The sequence below is a fragment of the Plectropomus leopardus genome, chromosome 6 (genome assembly GCF_026936395.1).
Source record: "Plectropomus leopardus strain MGB_pleo_1.0 chromosome 6, ASM2693639v1, whole genome shotgun sequence".
Lineage (NCBI taxonomy): Eukaryota > Metazoa > Chordata > Actinopteri > Perciformes > Serranidae > Plectropomus > Plectropomus leopardus.
In genome coordinates this window covers 32,529,719-32,550,713 of record NC_142181.1, presented here as the reverse complement: position 1 = coordinate 32,550,713, position 20,995 = coordinate 32,529,719, and the positions used below count along the sequence as shown (strand labels likewise).

The 20,995-nt window shown below is 39.2% G+C and overlaps 1 protein-coding gene across 2 annotated transcripts in view; it reads right to left on the bottom strand.

The window, feature by feature from the left end:
- Nucleotides 1–1,148: 1,148 nt before the first annotated feature.
- The window catches only part of LOC121943499 (cullin-5-like), a 20,991-nt gene continuing 1,144 nt past the window's right edge, over nucleotides 1,149–20,995 (bottom strand). For both annotated transcript variants that reach the window (XM_088079268.1, XM_088079269.1), the window contains exons 2-19: nucleotides 19,848–19,957; nucleotides 17,922–18,021; nucleotides 16,961–17,137; nucleotides 16,464–16,605; nucleotides 16,196–16,341; nucleotides 15,863–15,943; nucleotides 15,560–15,653; nucleotides 14,074–14,204; nucleotides 13,513–13,620; nucleotides 12,744–12,808; nucleotides 12,461–12,593; nucleotides 12,220–12,351; nucleotides 11,613–11,736; nucleotides 11,103–11,278; nucleotides 10,420–10,581; nucleotides 9,564–9,682; nucleotides 9,130–9,253; nucleotides 1,149–6,923 (exon numbers count right to left, since the gene is read on the bottom strand). In XM_088079268.1, coding sequence (XP_087935394.1) covers nucleotides 6,729–6,923; nucleotides 9,130–9,253; nucleotides 9,564–9,682; nucleotides 10,420–10,581; nucleotides 11,103–11,278; nucleotides 11,613–11,736; nucleotides 12,220–12,351; nucleotides 12,461–12,593; nucleotides 12,744–12,808; nucleotides 13,513–13,620; nucleotides 14,074–14,204; nucleotides 15,560–15,653; nucleotides 15,863–15,943; nucleotides 16,196–16,341; nucleotides 16,464–16,605; nucleotides 16,961–17,137; nucleotides 17,922–18,021; nucleotides 19,848–19,957 — 2,319 coding nt within the window. In that variant the 3' untranslated portion in view covers nucleotides 1,149–6,728. The remainder of the gene's footprint in view (nucleotides 6,924–9,129; nucleotides 9,254–9,563; nucleotides 9,683–10,419; nucleotides 10,582–11,102; nucleotides 11,279–11,612; nucleotides 11,737–12,219; nucleotides 12,352–12,460; nucleotides 12,594–12,743; nucleotides 12,809–13,512; nucleotides 13,621–14,073; nucleotides 14,205–15,559; nucleotides 15,654–15,862; nucleotides 15,944–16,195; nucleotides 16,342–16,463; nucleotides 16,606–16,960; nucleotides 17,138–17,921; nucleotides 18,022–19,847; nucleotides 19,958–20,995) is intronic.

Here is a 20,995-nt window from a genome sequence, read left to right as displayed (position 1 = left end):
TTGTTCGTTGCTCACATTCATTCGGACCTTGTGGGAAACATTTGGACATAAGGCTGATGCAAATTAAAAAAAAGTGCACTGCAGGAATTGAATGATGCCACCAGCAGCAACATGCCCAAGGAACTGGATGGAATTTTCATAGTAGCTGCTGATTTTAATCAACTCATCCTTCAACTCCAAAGATGCAGCAGACCAATAATAAAATGACCAATAATACCTTCTTCTTCTACATTCTTCTTCTACCCTCTTCTTCCCAAGTTTTGGAAATAAATCAAGCCAATTAGAGTTCAAATGGTTAATTTTAAATGAGACATAGCATTAAGTGATGCTGATGAAATATCACCATTTTAAGATCAAATTTGGTTATGTTTCTTTCTCACAGAAGCATTCATCCAACATGTGTACAAGGAGCAATTGGAAAATCCATAGATAATTTCTGTTTTCCAGTTTCTGACTATGATAAGCACTTTATTTTTGATGATTTTAAAAATCTGTGGTAAAATGAATACAAAATACCTTGCAGGCACTATGCATCAATATGACATTATGAAGACGTTGGAGTCTTACGTCCGAATGAAAATCTGATGGACGACATCTTAAATGTCTAACGACAGTGGAATTTCAAATTGTGAGGTCATTAACATGACATTTTGCAGACATTGGGTTTTGTTCTCCATACCTTACAACTAAATGTCATTATTCTACACCAAGTTGACGTTGACATTAGACATCTGGAAGCTTTTGGATTTTGGTTACTTAACACCACAATGTAAAACCAACAAAATATTAACGTCAGCTGTAACGTCAGTATTTTAAAACAAACTGACGTTGGCATTAGAAGATGTCTTGACATTGAATTTTGATAACCTGATGTCACAATCAAAATTCAACTGTTTGTGGCCAGCTAGTCTAAGTTTTCAAATTTTTATGTCCCTCCCCTAAGCCACAAAAAAACAAAAAAACAACCCCACAACATTTTTCGCCCCTCTCCTCATTAATACCAGACAGTCCCCTGGATAAATGTTGACCACAAACATTAACCTTGTACAAATCAATTTCAGTAATTTGTTGCACTGGAAAGAATGTGTCTTCAAAATAAATTACAAATCTGTGACTTGAGCCTGTAATTGAAAGGAAACAGAAACCTCTGTCTTTACGGTTACAGCTTTATTTTGCCAGGAAATACATTATTCAACTTTAAAAAATATTTAAACAAGCAAAACGCCGCACATGAAAGTAGTCAAACCACTTTCCTCCCACTCCCCAACAACAACACAACGCTTGTTTTTTTTCTTGATGTAGTGGTGAACATTCAGCTGGTTTAGGTTGTGACTGATTGTGTTTATTTCAAGTTTTGTTGTTATACAAGGCTACAGGTAAGTCTGCCCACCTGCGCAGGCCGGGCTGATGGGCGGGTACAGGGTATCCAATGAGCAAAACACAGCAACCATGGCAACCAAAACCCACTTTCAACTCCTTAACAGGCAACTTAGGTATTTTTCAACCTGGACTGTGTTTTTTTTTGTGTCTAAGTGACTAATGGAGACAAACTGGTGAAAGCGGCTGCAGTGTTAACCCTGCAAGCAATGGTCAATATACATCCACTACAAGTGTTTGTTTTTGACACTGACAGGCTCACACCGTGTCTGACAACATCATGGAGAGGATCCATACAGAAATGTGCCTTCATGTTAAAGGGTACGATCCTTTTGTTTAACTACAAAAAGCCCAGAAATCGTTATCGCCAAACTGAACAGACTCCATTTAAATAAACAGACATTCTAGCATGTATAGAACCAGCATATTTTCACATCTAACTGGGAGAATTAAGTTTATTTCAACCAAACCAGAGTTGGTGATTGATGGAACAGTGGAAAGACAACTCAAGACAGCTTTCTTGAGTTTTATATAGTTCCCGTTGACTTAAAATAGAGCATGATAGAATAGAGCGATAATGTTTTGGGGTTTTTTTTGTTTTCTAGTTTAAGAAAAAGGATCTTACATTTCACAAAAAGGTCTACCTCTGGAGATCCTTTCTGTAATGTTGTCAGACACGTATCATAACAATCTGAGCCTGTCAGTGGCAAAAAAACCCAAACTAACACTTTTACTGGGAGCACATTGAGGTTACAAACATGCACGAGGCGGTTATATTTCAGTCTGTTTCTCTGCTGCCAGCTTCAGCTCTCTCACTTAATATTAGACAACTTTTCGAAAGTTGCTGTTCCCACTTAGACATAAACATGTGAAAATAGGGTCCAGGTTGAAAAATACCAAAGCTACCCTTTAACTTATATTGAAGTTAAACCAGATGTCTCTGATTGTATGTCTGGAGAAAAAAAAGCTACAAAAATGTTTCAGCTTCACCAACTAATACTGATTATTGATTGGACAAAATGTAACACATTCAAATGCTGTTAAACATGGCTTAAAAAAGAGAAAATTCTAATACAAAAGGGCAATAAAATAAGACCAGTATATGTATTCCACATAACATTATTATGGAGGGAAATGACATCTTTGCATGCTGCAAATACTTAAAAGTTAAAATACATTTTCTGTGCAGTTTGTTTAAAGCTCTGGATTGAAATCTCGCACACAGTTTTTTACTGGTCAGTTACAGATTTGCTGAAAGAGAACAAGAAACACATCACCTGTAGCAAACCAGTCACTGTATTTGGGGATGTGAGATAGTATATACGCACATTGTTTTTCTTTAAATTTCTCAGGGAGGACCAAGTGAGTGGAGCGCGCTGCATTAAAGCTGTTCAATAAGTTGTTGATCACAGAATGAAAAAAATGGAGTATTGACATTCAAAAAGTTCTAATTTACCAAAACTCATTTTAATGTACTCCATTTACTCGAAGATGTTTAAAAGTTTAAAAACAGGAGATTATCTGCAGAATACTAACTGAGCCAAGTCTGTGCATAGAGATAAACCTGCATAATGGGACAGACACAGAGAGTTTGTTTCATCTCAGGTGCAACAAGGCAGACAACAGAGAGAAAATAAAAAAAATAATAGCTTTATCGCATTCAGAAAAGAGCTGATGATAATAATAAAACAACTCTTTTGGCTTTGCAGGGTGTAAAATGTAAATGTGATTATAACCATTATGCTGGTCTTGCAGTCACAGAGAGTGAACAGCTGTTTCAGTATTTGGACAAACTGCAGGACTGAATCATTAATGTGGATTAAATGAAGTTAAAATGTTTATTTAAGGTCCAGTGTGTAGGATTTAGGGGGATATTGTGTGAGAAACAGAAAATGATATGTTTCCTTTATTGTATAATCACCTGAAAATATGAATTATTGTGTTTTTGTTTCCTGCCAATGAGCCTGTCACATCTACATAGGGAGTATGTCCTCGTCTACAGAGATTGCCGTGTTGCAGCGCCATGTTTCTACAGTAGCCCAGAACAGACAAACCAAACACTGGCTCTAGATAGGGACATTTGTGTTTCCTGTCGGCCATCGTAGCAAGCAGCCCCTCCGCGATGAGAGCATTGAAAAACACTGATTTTTAACATAAACCTGCTTTATTCAACGTTTTTACCGGTTTAAATCAACAGGTCCATTTGTCTTGGAGAGTAAGAGACCAATGCTGATAATTTAGATCACTGAAAAAACCTCCTGAACATCTGGATCAGAAAAAGGGTAAACATACATTAGCAGGTGCAGCATTACGCCTTACTTATACTTGCTTTACGTATGAAAACAATGTCCATTTCAAATGATGTAGACGTAACTGTCCTCATCCTTTCATGTGTCTTTTATGTTGGCATAGATACAGTCACTAGTGGGCGGAGTCAAAAGTTTCACACAAAAACAAAGGAGGTGACAGGAGAAGGTTGTAATAATGTGCCTTTAAATGGAGGCAGCGTTGTAGACAGTGGTGGTCTGTGCTGCCTTTATATATATCCCAACATGTGGACGGAGAATTCTTTTCTCCTATTATGCATTAATGATTCATTACACTATACCAGTAATTCAATTTCTTCATTGTAACTTGCTTGAACTACACTGCACTGCCTCCACTGTCTCTGATGGTACTGCTCTGTTTCGTCTGTATCTGTAAGCTCTCAGAAAATGTACACAAATACGGACGAAATTAATGCAGATTACAGACAGAAGGTTCCGTCTGTCTCCATTTGCAACGCTGAGAATAATGAGCCTTTAGAGGGCCGTCTGCTCTGCGCAGGGTAGGACAAACATTAATTTTTAACATGAAACTGCTTTATTCAGTGTTTTGACTGGTTTAAATCACCTGCTCCATTAGTTTTGGTGAGGAAGAGACTTCTGCGGATAATCTAGCTCCAAGTGAAAACCTTCTGAGCGTCTAGATCTTAAGTTATCAGAGAATTTACTTGTTCATTCCATTTTATTTTTTTCTTTCTTTCTTTATCTTTTCATTTCATGTCTTTCTTTCTAAACCTATTTATTTTCCCTTTATGCATGGCTGAAAGGTCTTCATGTTCATTTGGTTGTGTATTTTTTGTTTTAGTATATTCACCTAAACCAATAAAAAGAGAATTAGGAAAAAAAAAGTTATCGAAAAAAAGATAAGCACGCATTATGTGCTAGGTTAGTGGGCTGTCTGCTAAGCACCAAACAGGGCAGGAAAAACACTGATTTTTAAAGTAAAACTGTTTAATTCAGTGTTTTTACTGGTTTAAATCACCTGGTCTGTTTGTTTTGGAGAGGAGGAGACCTCTGATGATAATTCAGCTCCTGGTAAAAACCTCCTAAACAATGAACACTTGGTTTTTTGGCATTCTAACCAGGAGAAGTTTTAGCTGGTTGCAATCTGCAATCCTCATCGCTAGATTTCACTAAATCCCGCTAAACCGACACACTGCTCCTTTGAAACGGGGAGATTTGCAATTAATACTGTGTCAGCTCTGTGAACGGACACTAAGGAAACATTTTTCCAAAAGTAAAACACGGAACACAAGAACATTTCAAATGACAAAGAAAGTAACATTCTTTATAAATATAGAATAAATACAACATAAATCAATCCCACACATTCACTGTTGTCTTTCCTCGTCCTCACAGGAGCTTATGTTCAGTTCAACAGGAAATAAAAACACACTCTCACAAAATAATATCACCTAGATAAATGATAGCAGATCATGGGTGATGACAGATTTGAAATGGACGTATTCTCATTTTTTAAATGCAGTGTTTTTGACATGCACTCTTAGAGTAAAGCACTCTTCTGATAATCTTGTTTTGACTCAGCAGCTTTGTTCCTTTCTAATTCACTGTGCTATCGTTTCTGCAGCACCCCGAACACGTGGGGAGCTGCTGTGGGAATTATTATTCAAAACCTTGAAAATTTTAAATGTCTGAGCAGCAGAAGGAACACGGTGATGTAACTGAGCAAGTTTGAAAATGTTGGTGTGACTACAGTATTTCAATGTTTTAATAGCTATTCAGTCACTGGAGGAAACACGCAAACAACACCTGTCCACTCCCTAAAACGGCCTTTGGGAAAAAAAAGTGATTTCAAACTGTGATTTTGCACCCAATAAGAATAAAAACGTGAGAATAAATGGAAATGGGCTTCCACATATTTCTATTATTTTAGTGTAACATTACTTTCCATGTACTAACATTGTGCAAAAATGAAGAGTTAAACTCTCAGTGAATCGATGAGGTGAATATTCCAGCCATATCTCCAATCTTAAGTATTTGTGTTTCTATTTTACTTTAAATACCTGTTCATAATTCTCCTCTTTGAGGAGTTCAGCTGGTATTTAATCTCACATGTTCAGAGCACGCGTGTTTACACACCAAATAAATAGTTTGCAGTGTGATAATTTCCAACACAAAAAAGAGGGCTCTCCAGACAATACCTGTTCACCTGTCGACAAACTTTGCCTGCCACAGGGGGTGAAAGGAAAAACTAAATATCAGCATATAAAATGTGGCTTGTCTTGATTCCCCGAATTTCTCAGACACAACCACAAAGTGTGACAGATTCTCCAATAAACAAACAAAATCATAGAGCAGCATGCTGTTGAAAGTATACACACACACACACACACACACACACACACACACACACACACACAAAAAGAACAGATACACACCATGCACCCACACAGACATACACAGACACACACACACAATTTGGCAAAATACTCCTCGGTATTTAATCCATCCGTGTCCGCTCCTCCTCAATGGCAGCTTTCACCTGCAGCTTTTTTTGCATTCCCAGTTCAAAAATAAGACAAATGTAGAGAAGGAGGGATGCAAATGGCTGCTGCTAAGATGGCAGCTGTGGCATTAAGTGAAAGCAAAAGATTGATATCAGCTCGTTACATTTGTCCTCCCGTCTCTCCTCACTGCTCCTCCTCTGCAGTCCGTCGTTGACAAAGTAAGGCAGGAAGTATTCAATTTAATTATGTCACTATTTGTTTTCGTCTCAGCTGCTGGCAGACGGCGTCCGTCTCCTCTGGTCGACACTAGAGGGCAGCAGAGACACACAGACGGTCCGATCTCACCTCCATAACACACTGGTGTCTCACAAACACAAATAATTATCCACACTTTTGTTGAAAAGGCTCCTCTTGTCCTTCAACACACTCCCTACGTATCAGCATGCCTCCCCTTGTCTTCACATCCTTTAGTTCCTTTCTTCTCTCGCTGAGTCTTAAAGCGCCGGTCGCAGGCCAGGAGTAAAAACACAGAGCAAGAAAGCGCTCCCTCCCTCGCCGTCTAGGCCATGTAGATGAAGGTGTTGATGTCTGCCTCGTCCCTCTTTATGTACTTGTGCTCGATGAGCCACTCAATCTGCTCCTTGATCATCTTCTTCTGAGGCAGGAACATGTTCTTCAGGATCTCCACCAGCTCTGTCTGCAGCTGGGCGTTGCTGATTCTCTTCCTCATCTTCATGATTTGGATGATGGCCTCCTGAAAGAAGCATAGAAAAACCTTTACAAGCTCCACAAACTTCTCATCACCCCTGAAAATAAAGCCCTGTCATTTTGTGATGCCTCATTACAGCTTACAAATTTGTTGTCAAGGCCCTGACACACCAGACCAACATCAGACAACATAAGCCCCTGCTGCATTGCCTTACGGTGCCGTGTCTCACACAAAGAGTTAAATATGAACACACCAAACAGACAGCAAACCAGCATGTCCGTTCTGCACCTGTGTGAGAGGAAATAACTTCCAGCAGATGGCGTTCATCTGTAATCATCAATCAAAAAGTGAAATCAGACGACCATCTTTACACTAGTTAACTTGTTAGCACATAAATAAGTCTAACGTTGCAAGACCAAAGACTTTTTACTGTGCACCCGCGAACAACACAAACCATCAGGAAACGTTTCTGATGAAGAGCTCAACGGTTTAAGAAAAACTTTTTATATAACAAGTTTGTTTCAATCCTCCTCCCTCTTAACTTCAGCTGTTAGTTTACTCTCCTCACTTCTGTGTCTGTTCTTGAGCACTGAGCTGAACAAGCAGTCAGTGATTTCCTTCACTGACTGGCTTTGCCCCTCCAATGCCAATTCAACACGCTGAATAGGCAGGAAAAAAACTGCAGAGGGTCGATGAGGGTCGCTGAGGGCCAACGGTGTGGGACACACCGCAGCGAAACAAGGGTCACAGATGCTCACCATCGGCCCAACATTGACTGACGGCCAACCATCGGCTTGGTGCCTCAAGGCCTGAAGGTGCCTCTCCAAACAAATGAGTGATTTTTCTTCTTTTCAGTTTCTCTATTCTTCTTCTAAGAATTTGACATGTAAAATCATTGATTAGATAAACAATTAGGTTCAGCAGAACTATATTTCTTCTGTATCCAAAATCCGATTACTCATGACAGCTCCAATTTATCTTGCGACCCCTAGGGGGAACCCAGCCCCTATGTTGGGTACCACTGCTCTAGGTTATGGCTGGATAAGCCAAACTTTCTTTTGGTTTTATTTAAATAAGCTATGGTCAGGTTCAACTGTCCAATTATTTACATTAGCCCACTTTTCATTTTTAACTAAACTAAGATTCATTTTTAACTAAACTAAGTTTTATTTTTAACTAAACTAAGTTTGATGAACAAAGTTTTCTAAAAAAAATCACCACCATCCCTTTCACTGGAGGAATGAAAAATAAAAGGGTCAAAAGTGACAAAGCCATGTGCCGAGCAGCGTTGGAAATTAGCACCAGTCACCAGCAAAATGCTGGCAAAATATGCCAGTGGCTGCTAGACTTGCTTCACTCACCAGCCAAAAAAACCTCAATAGTAATCTATTGAGTAGCTGGTAGATTTTGGACAAAAAATTTTCAACCTTGGTGCCATGTCATTAATAATTTATGAAAACACTGCATGCAGTAGTCCACTGTCCACCTTGTCTTCCCCTCTCTTGCTCTCTCACAGATACGCACCTTGAAGATCAACTCCAGCTAAGACTTATGAGTAAAGTATTCGAACTGGGTTAAATCACTACTGCTTTTCCTCTGAGCATGAGCATTTTTGAGTATAATAAGAATATTAACAATAAGATTGAATTTGAATTGAATTTGTTTGGGATTATAGAGGAAGATTGTCAGCTCTAAAGCAAGAACTGTTGGAGTGCTGCTAACACTGACTGTTGTATCACCACAGAAAACAGGGTTCTTAAGTCTCAAAAGAACAAAATAAAGAAAGATGATGACAATGATGACGTGTTCTGTTTAGAGGCTACGGTCCATTTGCAACATCAAAATCCAAACAATTTAAACTTTAGCAGCAAAGATACAAAAACATAAAAGACACAAAACATACAAGATAGGAGGGAGAAAAAAAATCAAAAAATCATTTTAACATTAACATGAAATTTATCTTCAGACTTCAGCTACAAGTCGCCCTCTCCCTTCACTGCTAAGGCAAAATCCTGGGCAATTACATGGACATGAATAATGTGTTAATGAGGCTCTTCCTGGTCCATGATCAAATTGGGGAGATGGTTTCTATCGGAGTACTAAGGTAACATATTCCCGTCTCTCATATACAGAGTGTAGTGTTTACATTCTCAAACACATAAACAGGAAACTCCAAAATCCGATCAGAGACGGATCATCCAGGTCCATGAAAACAAATTCACTGTGAGTGTTTTTACGTGTATGTTTGTACCTGAGTTCTGAGTATTCTGAGCTGAACGATTCCTTCGTTCTCCTCTTCTCTCATTCGCTCTGTGGTCAGCTGCAGCCGACCAATTAGATTGATCTTTCCCCGCTTCTGGACTTTGGAGTTTTTGCTGAGAAAATAACACAAACAACACAATAAATATCACAAATATTTAAATTGACTGAAAACTGCTGGTTAATTCATTTTGGGGTAAAAATATTTATATCTAGCACATAAATATATAGATTTTTTAGACTTAATAATATTAGTTTATAAAGCAGTAACACGTTTAACAGATAAACTATAAATACATCTCGCTGAAAATAAACTTGTTTCTCGTCATTGTGAACATAAACATTCTTCAGTATTACAAGTCTGAAGGTGGAAAAAGTTTTTTTTCTGATTTTTTTTCTCTCATTTCTAAAAACGCAGTAACATACATGAGGGAGAACTCCTGGTTGACGTAGAAGAGCGTGCTGTCTGTGAAGTCTTTTGGCGAGCTAACGGGAGGGTCATACGACAACACCTGTCTCTTCAGCTTGGGGAAGGCCACTAGAGACTGCACAGAGGAAAGAGCAGGAGACGTCAGTCTTAAGAAATAAAACACAATCAGTACTTCACTTATAAATGCTCTGTGTGTGTGTGTGTGTGTGTGTATGTGTGTGTTTCCTTCCTACATATTCTACCAACAAATATACAATCACCTTGCTTTATGATCTCACTCTTTCTGCACAAATATAACCCTCAAATCACTGGCATGCCAGTTCGCATGGGACAAATATTATTACACACAACCACTGTGTTTGAAAGTGGAACTTTAGCTTGAAAAAACGGAGAACGGAGAAAACGGAAATGGCAGACTCACATGTTTATGATCACAGACAATCTCCGCAATTAGCACAAATGACGAGAAGTCCCCAGTTAATACTTTTCCTGTGCAAAAAGGGCTTTAGGCTTTTATATTTGCACTCTTACCAATTTGCTTTGCAACTGCTGCAAAGCAATCTTCCTCAACATAAATAAATTGTTTGTTTTTTGTCTTATATGGATGTAGATTTATGATACTGTTATGTTTCCAACCTGACTGTTGGTGGGTAACAACTGGCAGACTTACCAAACAATGGCTGTAAAAATGATGTTAACCCTCAGGTGTCACAGGCTGTGCGGTGCAGGCACTATTTCTAACCCATAAGTTGTAAAGAATGTATTGAACCTGAGTAAATATCTTTAGACTGTAAACTTGTTCTGTCATTGGTGGAATTAAATAAAATGTTCGAAATGTTTCCTCGGTCTGACCCAGAGTGTGCGGCGAAGTTCTGCATCAGGCAGCTCAGTGGCCAGTTTGAGGTTCTCAAAGCTGATTCTCTCTCGGGGTCTCTGGTTCCAGGCAAACAACACGGCAAGCTGGAACGTTGTCACCTCCAGGTCGTACTGCCCCACCTCGTTTTTAAAGGTGATCTGAGCAGAGGGGAGGAGAAACAGAGGAGAAGGCAGAGAAGCTGATGAGAGTGCCAACATAGTGTATTCACAAGGATATGAATAACCTGTTTATAATCAGGTTTTTGCATTATTTATTTTGTTTTTATTTATACATTTATTTATTTCTGTATTTATTTACACATTTAATATTTATTTCCATATTTATTTAGTCCTCTATTTATTTATACCTTTAATTATTTAATCCTGTAATCATTAATACATTTATTTATTGAAAATTAAGTAATTTTTTTGTACTTTTTGTAAAGTCCTTCTCTGCCGCACAGGATTGAACTATCATCACACGCACAAGGGATACTTTCAAATGATGCATACATGTACTACATTATTACTAATTATTTAAGTGTAACAAGAACATAAGGAAGACCAAAATTCAGGGAAAAGAGAGCGAGAGGTTTTAGGATCAAAAGGAACATTTCAGGATCTGAGATTCTGATTGTGGCAGCAGGGACTCTGAAAATCTACTATTATAGTTCGCTTACAATGCCGTTGGACATGAGGTGATGCCAGTGGAGTTTACGACCGCTGTGATTCCTCTTGTAGAAGTCTTCCACCTCGGGGATCAGGTCCTCCAGCTCCGTGGGCAGCGAGACAAAAACCTTCTCACTGCTTCGTGACCACGCTCCAGCATTCAAAATCTTAATGTTCACACTGTCCGCTGCAGGCAAAAATCAGGAGAAGATTTCTGATTAGCCTTTCTTTTACACAGACACGTCAATATTAAACATTTAATGGTATATTTAGTCTGATAAAAGTCCTCAAAAGCATGCAAGTTGTCACTGGTGTCTTAAGAAGTCTAAAATACAAACATTTAAAAATGCACCCAAATCCTGACAGTCTGACAGTGTTCCACTAATTTTTACTCTTGTGTCAAGTTTGCTTATGATGTTTTCTATAAAATTATCTTGTTTCTAAGAGACTAAAGCTTGTTGTGTGTGCATATGTGTGCATGTGTGTGTGTGTGTGTGTGTGTGTGTGTGTGTGTGTGTTACCTGGCAGTGCCAGCTTGTTGTGTTTGTGCATCTCTTTGAAGACCTGATTGAGGTCCTCTGAGACCTTGATGTCCTGAAACATCCTGGCCAGCTTGTTCACATAGTCGGCAGGCATTCCAACCTCCTACAATCAAACACAAACAGGACAGAGGGACAAAGGGAGAGAAAAGAGGACAACACAGCAAAGGAAAAAATTATTCACTGCATATCTATTCTATTTACCTCAGGTTGGTTACTGAACCTAAACTTTGAGTAACAAACAAAATGTCTTGTTAGGACAGAGGGTCAAAAACTGTCAGGTACCAAAGCTGATACTAATTTCTTGGTCAAATTTTTGTTGTTGTTTATTTATTCTTAGATCAGATATTTCCTCATTTTATATTCCAGATGAAATGGCATTTGGATAGTATCTAGCATCAGAATTGTGATGTATTTCTGAGAGAAACAGGCAGGACATTTGATCCCTAACACTGGAAGAAATTTGATTTGATTATTGAAAATTGGGCGTTCTCAAGTATCTTTATGGTGTCACTGATCCACATTAAAGCTCTTCCACTTGATTTATTGTCAGCCTGAGCGTCTGGCAAAGAATTTTAAGAAAACTCACTCTCAGCCATTCCACCATGTTCTCTTCAATCTCGCTGTCGGCTGAAATGTCCAAAATCAGGCGCCTGGTCAGGTGAGCTTTGTGGTAACGCATGAACACGTCTTTATTCTGAACATATTTCAACACCAAGAGCTGCAAGGAGGAAAAGGGCATGTGAAAGGGACTGGAGTGGTCTAAAAACCAAATCAATTAAAAGCGGGTTAGCCCTGAGCAGTGCCAGACTAACAGGACAAAGACTTACCACTTCTTTGAGTTTGAGCTCGATTTCCTCTGAGGTGAGTTTCTTGCTGAGCGGAGTTTTCCGCAGCAGCATGTCACAGTAGTTTGCCAGCAGCTCAGGACACTTTGACTCTGGCTGAGTCTTCATACCCACACTGGTTAGACGGACACACACATTTGCATGAACACCACAACATTGTGACGGATTTCAATCAAAAAGTAAAGACGATCTTGCTGTGAAAGTTTGGTACAATAACACTGGGTCATTCCACATCTACGAGGACAAAGCAGATGTTTCTGCTCACCCTTTCTGTTTCATTGGCAGCTCCAGTTTGAAAATTGTGGCGTCATTGACAACAGCCTTGTAAGCCTGCAAGGGAAGAGGAAAAAATAGATTTACTGCCATGAGGTTGTTTGCCTCCATGCACCAGTCAAGCTCCACTTACAGTTTACATCCAGTCTCTGAAAACATGGACGTATCACACAGTAGGAATATCTCTACAATCAGCACAGTTACAAAGTGGCTCTTGAGGTTTCTTGAGTTATGGCAAAAAACATGTTGTATGAGGTCTCCTTGACCTTTGACCTTTGTCCACCATATTCTGATCAGTTCATTAATGAGTCCAAGTGAACGTTTGTGCTAAGTTTGAGGAAATCATCTCAAGGCAAGCTTCAGATATTGCGTTCACAAAAATGAGACAGATGCAAGCTTACAGTGACCTTGACCCTTGACCATTAAATTCTAATCAGCTCATTACTGAGTCCAAGTGAATGTTTGTGTCAAATTTGAATAAATTGCAATGCAAGGTCACTGTGACCTTTGACCACTAAGATCTAATCAGTTCATCCTTGAGTCGCCAGTGTGGAGGCTTTAAAATGTGTCTTAACTAAGGACAAGGTGAGTAGAGCTACAACATACAATTGATTCAACTCTCTATTAATCAGCTGGTTATGCTTTACTTCATCAATTATTCATTTTGTCTATAAATGGTGTGAAAATGATCAAAACAGCTTCCCAGAGTCCTGTTCTAACTGCAGTTTCCTCGTTTACACATACAGTCAAATATAACAGACCTTATCTCTTGCTGTGAGGAAGCGGGGGTCGTCCTGGAAGGCCTCTTTTACCAGCTTACTGAAGCGATTAAACAAAGTCAGCAACTGCTCCACATACTTCTCTGAGTCCTAGACAAACAAACACACACACATGCACACACACACACGCATGCGCGCACACACACACACACACACACACATTTAAAACTATGATAGATGTTGTGAAATGGGAGACCCTGTAAAACTGTAACAACGGCTTTTCCTCAAACTAAGGTGTGGCTACAAAAATGTAAATATACACTTATCAAGCAACTTAAACTCTTACTCATATCCAGATTAGAAATGTCTGCAATAAACTTCAGGAAAAACTTTTGGACTTTATGCTTCAGGAAAACAAGCAAGACAACTAATCTAATGTAGTTTTTTTAATGAGCATTGTTAGAGAAATAATTTTATTGCCAACGACTGCTTCTCAATTGTTTTGCATTTACCAATAAACAACTTTAAGCTTTGGCAGAGCATGCTCAACATGGATTAAGGACATGAGGTTATTGTTATTGCAGAATGTGTTTGTGCACGTACAGTAGTGATCGTCTCGGCAGCAGCCACCATGTCTGCAAGTCCAGCATTGATGATATGTTCTTCCAGGTCTTTCAGCATGGGCTCGATCCCACTGGGAACCTTGTCCATCAGTGAAAACATCAAGTGCAGCTCTGCTCATGGAGAAAGAAAACCAGTATCACACACAAGATACGAAACTTACTGGGTCCTTTTCATCAAGCTAACTTCAGCTGGTGTATGCTTAGGGGTGCTCCAGACTTTTGAAGAGTGTTGATCGACAGAAATTAAACAGTCACATGACATTTTAAATGTATGCTTTGCCAAAAGGTTTCAGTTATCTTTCCTTATTGTTTGGTATTGTTTCTTTTTTTCCCCAGATCAAGTCCCTTTCTGTTGCTGTTTAGTAAGGATTAATTTACACAGACAGCAGTTTAAAAAACACAAATATCCCGCTGTATATGTGTGTTTATCTTATTAACTTTATATTTATTGACTGATCAGCTCCCAGTATGTCTGTGTGTGGCAGAATTCCCTCACTCGCTACGTTGGTCAGGGAAATAAAATCACTGAGTAAACAAAAACAAACACTTGATTTCCTCCTATGGTGCTGACATGGAAACTATTTTTGTTCAGTAAATATCTGCTGTCAGTTGGCCTGGTGAAGGCAGTTTGGCCGTCCTCTCAGCTGAGCAGGAGGTGCTGCTGACAGACAACTTCTGTGGACAGAGATGCTGAATGCAGGCTGAAGTCGTGGATTTAAAGCTACTGCCTCCCTGCCGACAATAGTAATAATAACAATCGCAATGCACGACAAAATATGACAATGTCCGCAACAGAACAAAATTCTCCAGGTGTGACATTTTTATCTGTCAAAAATATGTAATTTCTGGAGCTTCCAGTGGCTCAGTGGATAGAGCTGGCGCCCCATGTGTGCCACAGCCTTGGGTTCGCTTCCAGCTCACGACTGATGCATGCTACATGTCATCTCCTCTCTCTCTCTCCCCCCTTCACGCAACCACTCTGTCCTATCCAATAAGGGCGAAAATGCAAAAAAAAAAAAAAAAAATCCTTAAAAATACGTAAGTTCTGTTGAACGGCACTCATCAAGTGTCGCGCACCTAAACATAAATTGGGCTTTATGCTTCCTCTCCTTCTCTCTTGTCCCACGACCTGGGACATTGCCCTCATCATCACGGAGGATCTTCAGATCCCTTAAATGCACCTTGAGGGGAGAGGAGGCTTCTGGGGGAGCATAGAGCAGCAGAAGACTTAAATAGTGTCCTGACTACAGAGTCACAGTGAGATTTTTATTGTGTTCAGTATCCAAGCCTATGATAACAATAATAGTGGTTTGCAAGTTGTACAGCTTGACTGGCCTTGCTGGCTGATCTGATTGACGCAATAGTGAATGTTGATGCCACTACCAACAGCAGACATTTGTGTCTTACTTCATTGTGCTGCATTTAAAAAAAAACCCACAATGTGTCAACAGAGCAGCAGAACTTACTGTCTGTCTCATTTCGTTTGATCATCCCTGGACATTCAGCCAAGATGGTCTCTTTAAACGAGGTCACCAGAGCGTTCACACAACACTCCATAAGCTGTGAGGATACACAGAGAGCAAAGACTCAGTACAACACTAGACTCCTGAGCTGCAGGCTGACAGTCTGCAGCTCAGGTCTGAAAAGATGACCTAAAAATACAGAGGAATAATTCAGGATGGCTCACAGAAATAACTGGCTGAAGAGACTGAAAACAAACATGATATATTAAATTTGTATTGATACTTTGGATCCTGTGAAGGACTTACTGCTTGAACAGAGTTACATTCACGACGTGTCTCTAGATATCTAAGTGCTCTCTTCTCCTCTTCTCTCAGCTTTGCATCTGCCTGCAGGGAAACACAAAACACAGATAATAAGAATTAAAATTATACAAACACAGAATGAACCAACGTTTAAAACTTTTCCATACAGACACCCAAGGTAACAACTTTTTGATGTCATTTCAAAGCTTAAATAAATTTGTCAGCTCATTAGAAGCACTCCCTCTTTTATCAGAGCATTCGTTAATGGCATTCTTTTTCTCATATTAAACCACATCCTTTATGCCAACACTAACAATAAGCATCATAGCAGCGTACATATTTCATGTAGTTCTGGACGCCGTTCTGTTGCAGGTAGGATGGCGCCTGTGTTCTGTAAAACCTTTCTGTGGAGTCCAGGTAAGCTTTCTCAAAGTTATCCCTGTAGATCTGCAGCTTGTCCTCTGGATTCGAACACAGGTTCACTGGTGGGAGGGAAGCACAGAGATTGGCACAAAAACTGGTCACTCACTGTTGTGCTTGTTATAAATAAGGTCACACATTAATGTTAATGTTTTCTCTTTGTGTTTCCTTGTTTTTGGCTTACCGTATGACTCTCGTACTCCTATAACGAGCTGGGAGTCAAAGGCCTCCCCCTGCCTCTCAGCGTGCACTAGTTTCATGGCGCTGTCCTGCAGTCGACTCTTGATGTTGGAAAAGATCGACTCATTCCACGTGTCCAACATCAGCTGCAAATAATAAATTTAGGGCAGTAATAAATGTGCACCAAAAATGTTAAATATTAAGTTACCCTTCATTTCCTGCCATCTAAGAATAGTCAATTTATTTATGAAGTCCTTTTAACAAAACTTCTTCCGTCTGCCTGCTGAAGCACAACTTCCCTCTCTGTAGCACTTTATCATAAAATCCTTTTTCAGAGATGTTCCATCCTCACAGGGGTCAAACAAAGTTCACATGACTAATACTTCAAGCTGTTCTCTCACGATTTTTAGGCTGACTGACCCTTATTTATTCACTGTTGGTGCTATGTCTTACATATCATTTTTCTTCTTTGTGCTTATTGTTGCTCAGCTTTGCCCTCACCTTACGTACGATGCTGTCCTCCATGTTTGTTTTCTTGTTGCTGCCCTGTTTGCCCATGAGCGTGATCTCCAGCTGACAGAAGGGTTTGGGCAGGATGTCGCACTGGGTGAAGAACTTCCTCCACTCTACAATGTAGGCCTTTAGCAGCGCTGTGTCGTCCTGGTGGCTCAGCACCCGCTGCCATGGCAACAGATGCAAGCAACAGTTAGATGCTACAAGTCAACCAATGAACACTTTTGATGCTTTGCTCTCTGCAGTATTAGCTCTACATGTCTTTGTCTATTACTTTCCAAAACAGATGTGTGGCAGCATCTAAACAATGAAGTACACCAGTGATACTCAACTCACAGCCCACTGGCCAAATCTGGCCCCCGATAAGGTGCCAGGTGGCCCTCCAACCATTTTCTAATTGACATTAAAAATTAAGTGAGTTGCACTGGGAATTGTTTTTGCAGTTTTATTATACACAAAGTGCTAGAGTGCATAAAACAACATCAAAATAGAACTTGTTCATCAAAAAAAACGTGTCAGTGGTGGATCCCCTGCACCCGCTGACAGAGGAAGTAGCTAAGCCCCTAATGTCCTCAAATCCTAGAAACATCCAAAAACCTGAGAAACATGCAAAAATTGTCCTAAATTCCTGGAAAAATCCTAAACTTCTAGAAATGTTCTAAAATCCTAAAAGCGTCCTAAAATGCCAGAAACATGTATGCAAAAATGGCCCCCAAGCAAAGTAAGTTGAGTATCCCTGGACTAGACCATTCACTTTTTCCAACACCATGGACAGCACAATATTCCAGGGACCAATTCTGAAATTTGTTAAAGATAAAAAAGTTAAAAAAAAACAACAGTCAACCGTCCTCCATCTGTCCTCTATCATCTAAGGACATGACAGCAGACTTTGGGAAGAAGCAGCCCAGATGGAATGCAAATAACACACACTCATAGAGACACCACTTACAGCCTGTGCTTGTTTGATGAAGTCTAGGATATCTTCTTTAAGGGCTTGGTGGATTTTGGCTGGTCCTTTATCATCCCATAGACACACGGCATGGACATCTCTGGAGGGCAGACAAGAAGTTAATGGGACAAGGCTGTTAAGTCAAACTCTCCTGAGCTTTTACTCAGCATGTTGCAAACACACATAAAGTATAGTGTTCTTGCAGAACACTTCTCATTGTATTTCTCAACACCAAAAACAGCAATAGCATCTTCCTCTTCTTAAACACATGAAATCTCCACTCCTCTCTTTATTCAAAGGAGCAGGGTGTCGGATTTAGTGGCATCTAGCAGTGATGTTTTCAGATTTACAACCAGCTCAAACTTCACCAATGTGCAAAGTATGAACTCCTTGTTAGGATTTTTTCTGGGTTTATTGTTCAGAAGTTTTTACCAGGAATAAAATGATCCACAGAGGTTTCTTGTTCTCCAAAACAAACAGACACAGGCATTTAAACTGGTTTAATGTCATGTTTAAAATTTGTTTTTTAGGTTTTAATAAGTTTTTTAGGGGGATGTTTGTCTCGTTGCAGACGAACCACTGTGAAATTACTCATTTTAGGATTTGATCCAGGTCTGGTAACATTTGGGTTCATGCATCACTGAGCAAATTTCATAGGAATGAGCCGTGCTGTGGATGAGGACCCACTCCCTATGTCGATATAAACAGCTCATTCTAAGGTAACGAAAACACAGCGTTTATTTTTAGGTGACTATAACCTAATGAAAACATACTTATTATATAATACTCCATCTCTGCTAATAGATTCCCCTAAATCCTAATAACTCAGTAAGATAAGTCAGTTTTATTTCTATAACCCAAAATGACAAATCAGCCTCAAGGAGACAATCTCTGTCCTCATACAATTAATTTGAATAAGAAACCCCCCTCCCCAAATTAACAGGGGACAAACAACCTATTAGATGTACAGTATTTGTAGGTTGTTGTTAATGTACCATAGGAACAACAATAATTTAATCCTCCTCACACCTGCTAAACTCAGAAAAAGACCTGCGATCTCAGCTTTGATCTAAATAAAAAAGGCAGCAACATTGTAATTTGTGTCTTAAAATCAAATCGCTCACAATGTTAAGCAACCCCAACACATCCTGCTTCATAGGGAAACACTTTAACGTATGGAAGATAATTACTAACCTTAAATTCCCAAAATGAGACTTTTAAAATTAGCATCAAAAGTAGCTCATTATTATTAGTATTTCTAGAGGCAGCTGGACATCAACAAGGTGGTGGTGTGCATGGATGCAGAAGCTTACATCTCTCCCTTTTTTTTCAAATTCTTTTAATTTTTATATATTTTTTAATTCTTTTTTCTCTTTTCTTATTTTTTATTTCTATTTTTTAAATCTTTTTCTTGTTATTTTTTTAAATAAATCTCTTTTTTATCACTTTTCCAAACTTTTTCTTTTTCTCCATTTTTTTTTCTCTTTTTTTCCTCTTTATATTTTATACTATTTGCACCTTAATGTATTGGTGAAGCATTTTTAATTTTATTATGGATTGTATAATGACAATAAAGGCTTTTGATTCTGTCTATAAGTTGTGGCAGTTAAGCACTGGAAACACGACTCTTTTCCATCTCTGTTTATGAGAGGGACACAATCCAACAACAGGCTTACCTACAAATGTTCGACATTGTATAGTGGATTATGTAACGCACAACACCTGTTGCTAAAAACTAAGCCTAGTTATTGAATGTGTGTGCCACTGAAATGCACTAAAATAGTTTGCTGTGATTTGTGAGCGGTCTGTTGTTCAGTCTGTTTTCAGGATATGAGGCAGCAGTAGCAGCTGTGCTGATCCTGCATCGGACCACTTCCCTAAATAAGACAGCAGGAAGTAAGGGACGGAGCAGAGAGCATCTCTTACGAGAACAAGTCGAACCACTGTTGCTTGGTGACGGCTTCCTGTCTGAGCAGCTTGAGGACGATGGGCCGCATCAGATCCCACTTGTCCTCAAACTGCAGGGACCCCTTGTTCTGGAGAAGAGACACAGGATGGATGTAGTGGGAGGAAGCAGATGAGAAGGGAGGTGTTGGGGGAGAGAAAGTAAGAGAAGACAAAGATAGAATTGCAAAGATTCAAAAAGACAAATACAAAAAGAGCCAGAGTCAAGCAGGGTTATTAGATTTTCAAATGTTACCGCAATAAAATAGCTTTTGATTAAGTTGTGCTTTTTATATGACACTTATATTTTTTTATCATGGCTGTAGGTGGCAACTTAAATGACATGACTTTTTCTCATACTTGCTGAAACTTTCACTATATTCACAGAGCACTAAATGAGACAGATAATCTGTGGAAAGAAAAAAATATGTTTACAATATGTAAACAATGGCTGAAATGCTAAAAAATGTTTGTAGTTAGCTAAAAACATGAGATATCAGCATGTCAAAGGATTATTTTTGCACTTTATTTCAACCAGAATGGAAACGTTATAGTTAGTTTTAACCACTACAGTTTGTCTGGTCAAATGAGAAAAATACTTGCTGCTGATAGTATACTAAGTGTCAGGATCCCACAGTCCCCATTCACTGTGAATGCAAGACAAAGACGGATGTTACGCATGTGCACTTGGACTCTGTATTCAACATTAGCATCAAAAAGAATGACTCTTCTGTACTTTTTTACATAAATATGCCAGAAATGCTTATTGTAACATATGATACATATAGAGTGCCCCAGGGATTTTTCCATTGGATTTTGGATCATTGCAGAAAATAAGCTCTGTGGTAAACAAATGTTTATGATCCTTGCAAGCTTGACTCAGAAAGATAATCTTCACAAATGAACACTTTCAAGATTTAAGCCTAAATGTAATGGCCCAAAGTAAAAGCAAATGTCAGGTTATAAATAAACTACTCTGCAAGACTGTAAGGCCGTGTTCAGCGCGGTTCGGCTTGATGACATTCTGACAGTCACGTATACGGACAAACTACACTTCCATTAGAGTAGACAATAAATCATATGTAAAACGTGTGTGTGTGTGTGTGTGTGTGTGTGTGTGTGTGTGTGTA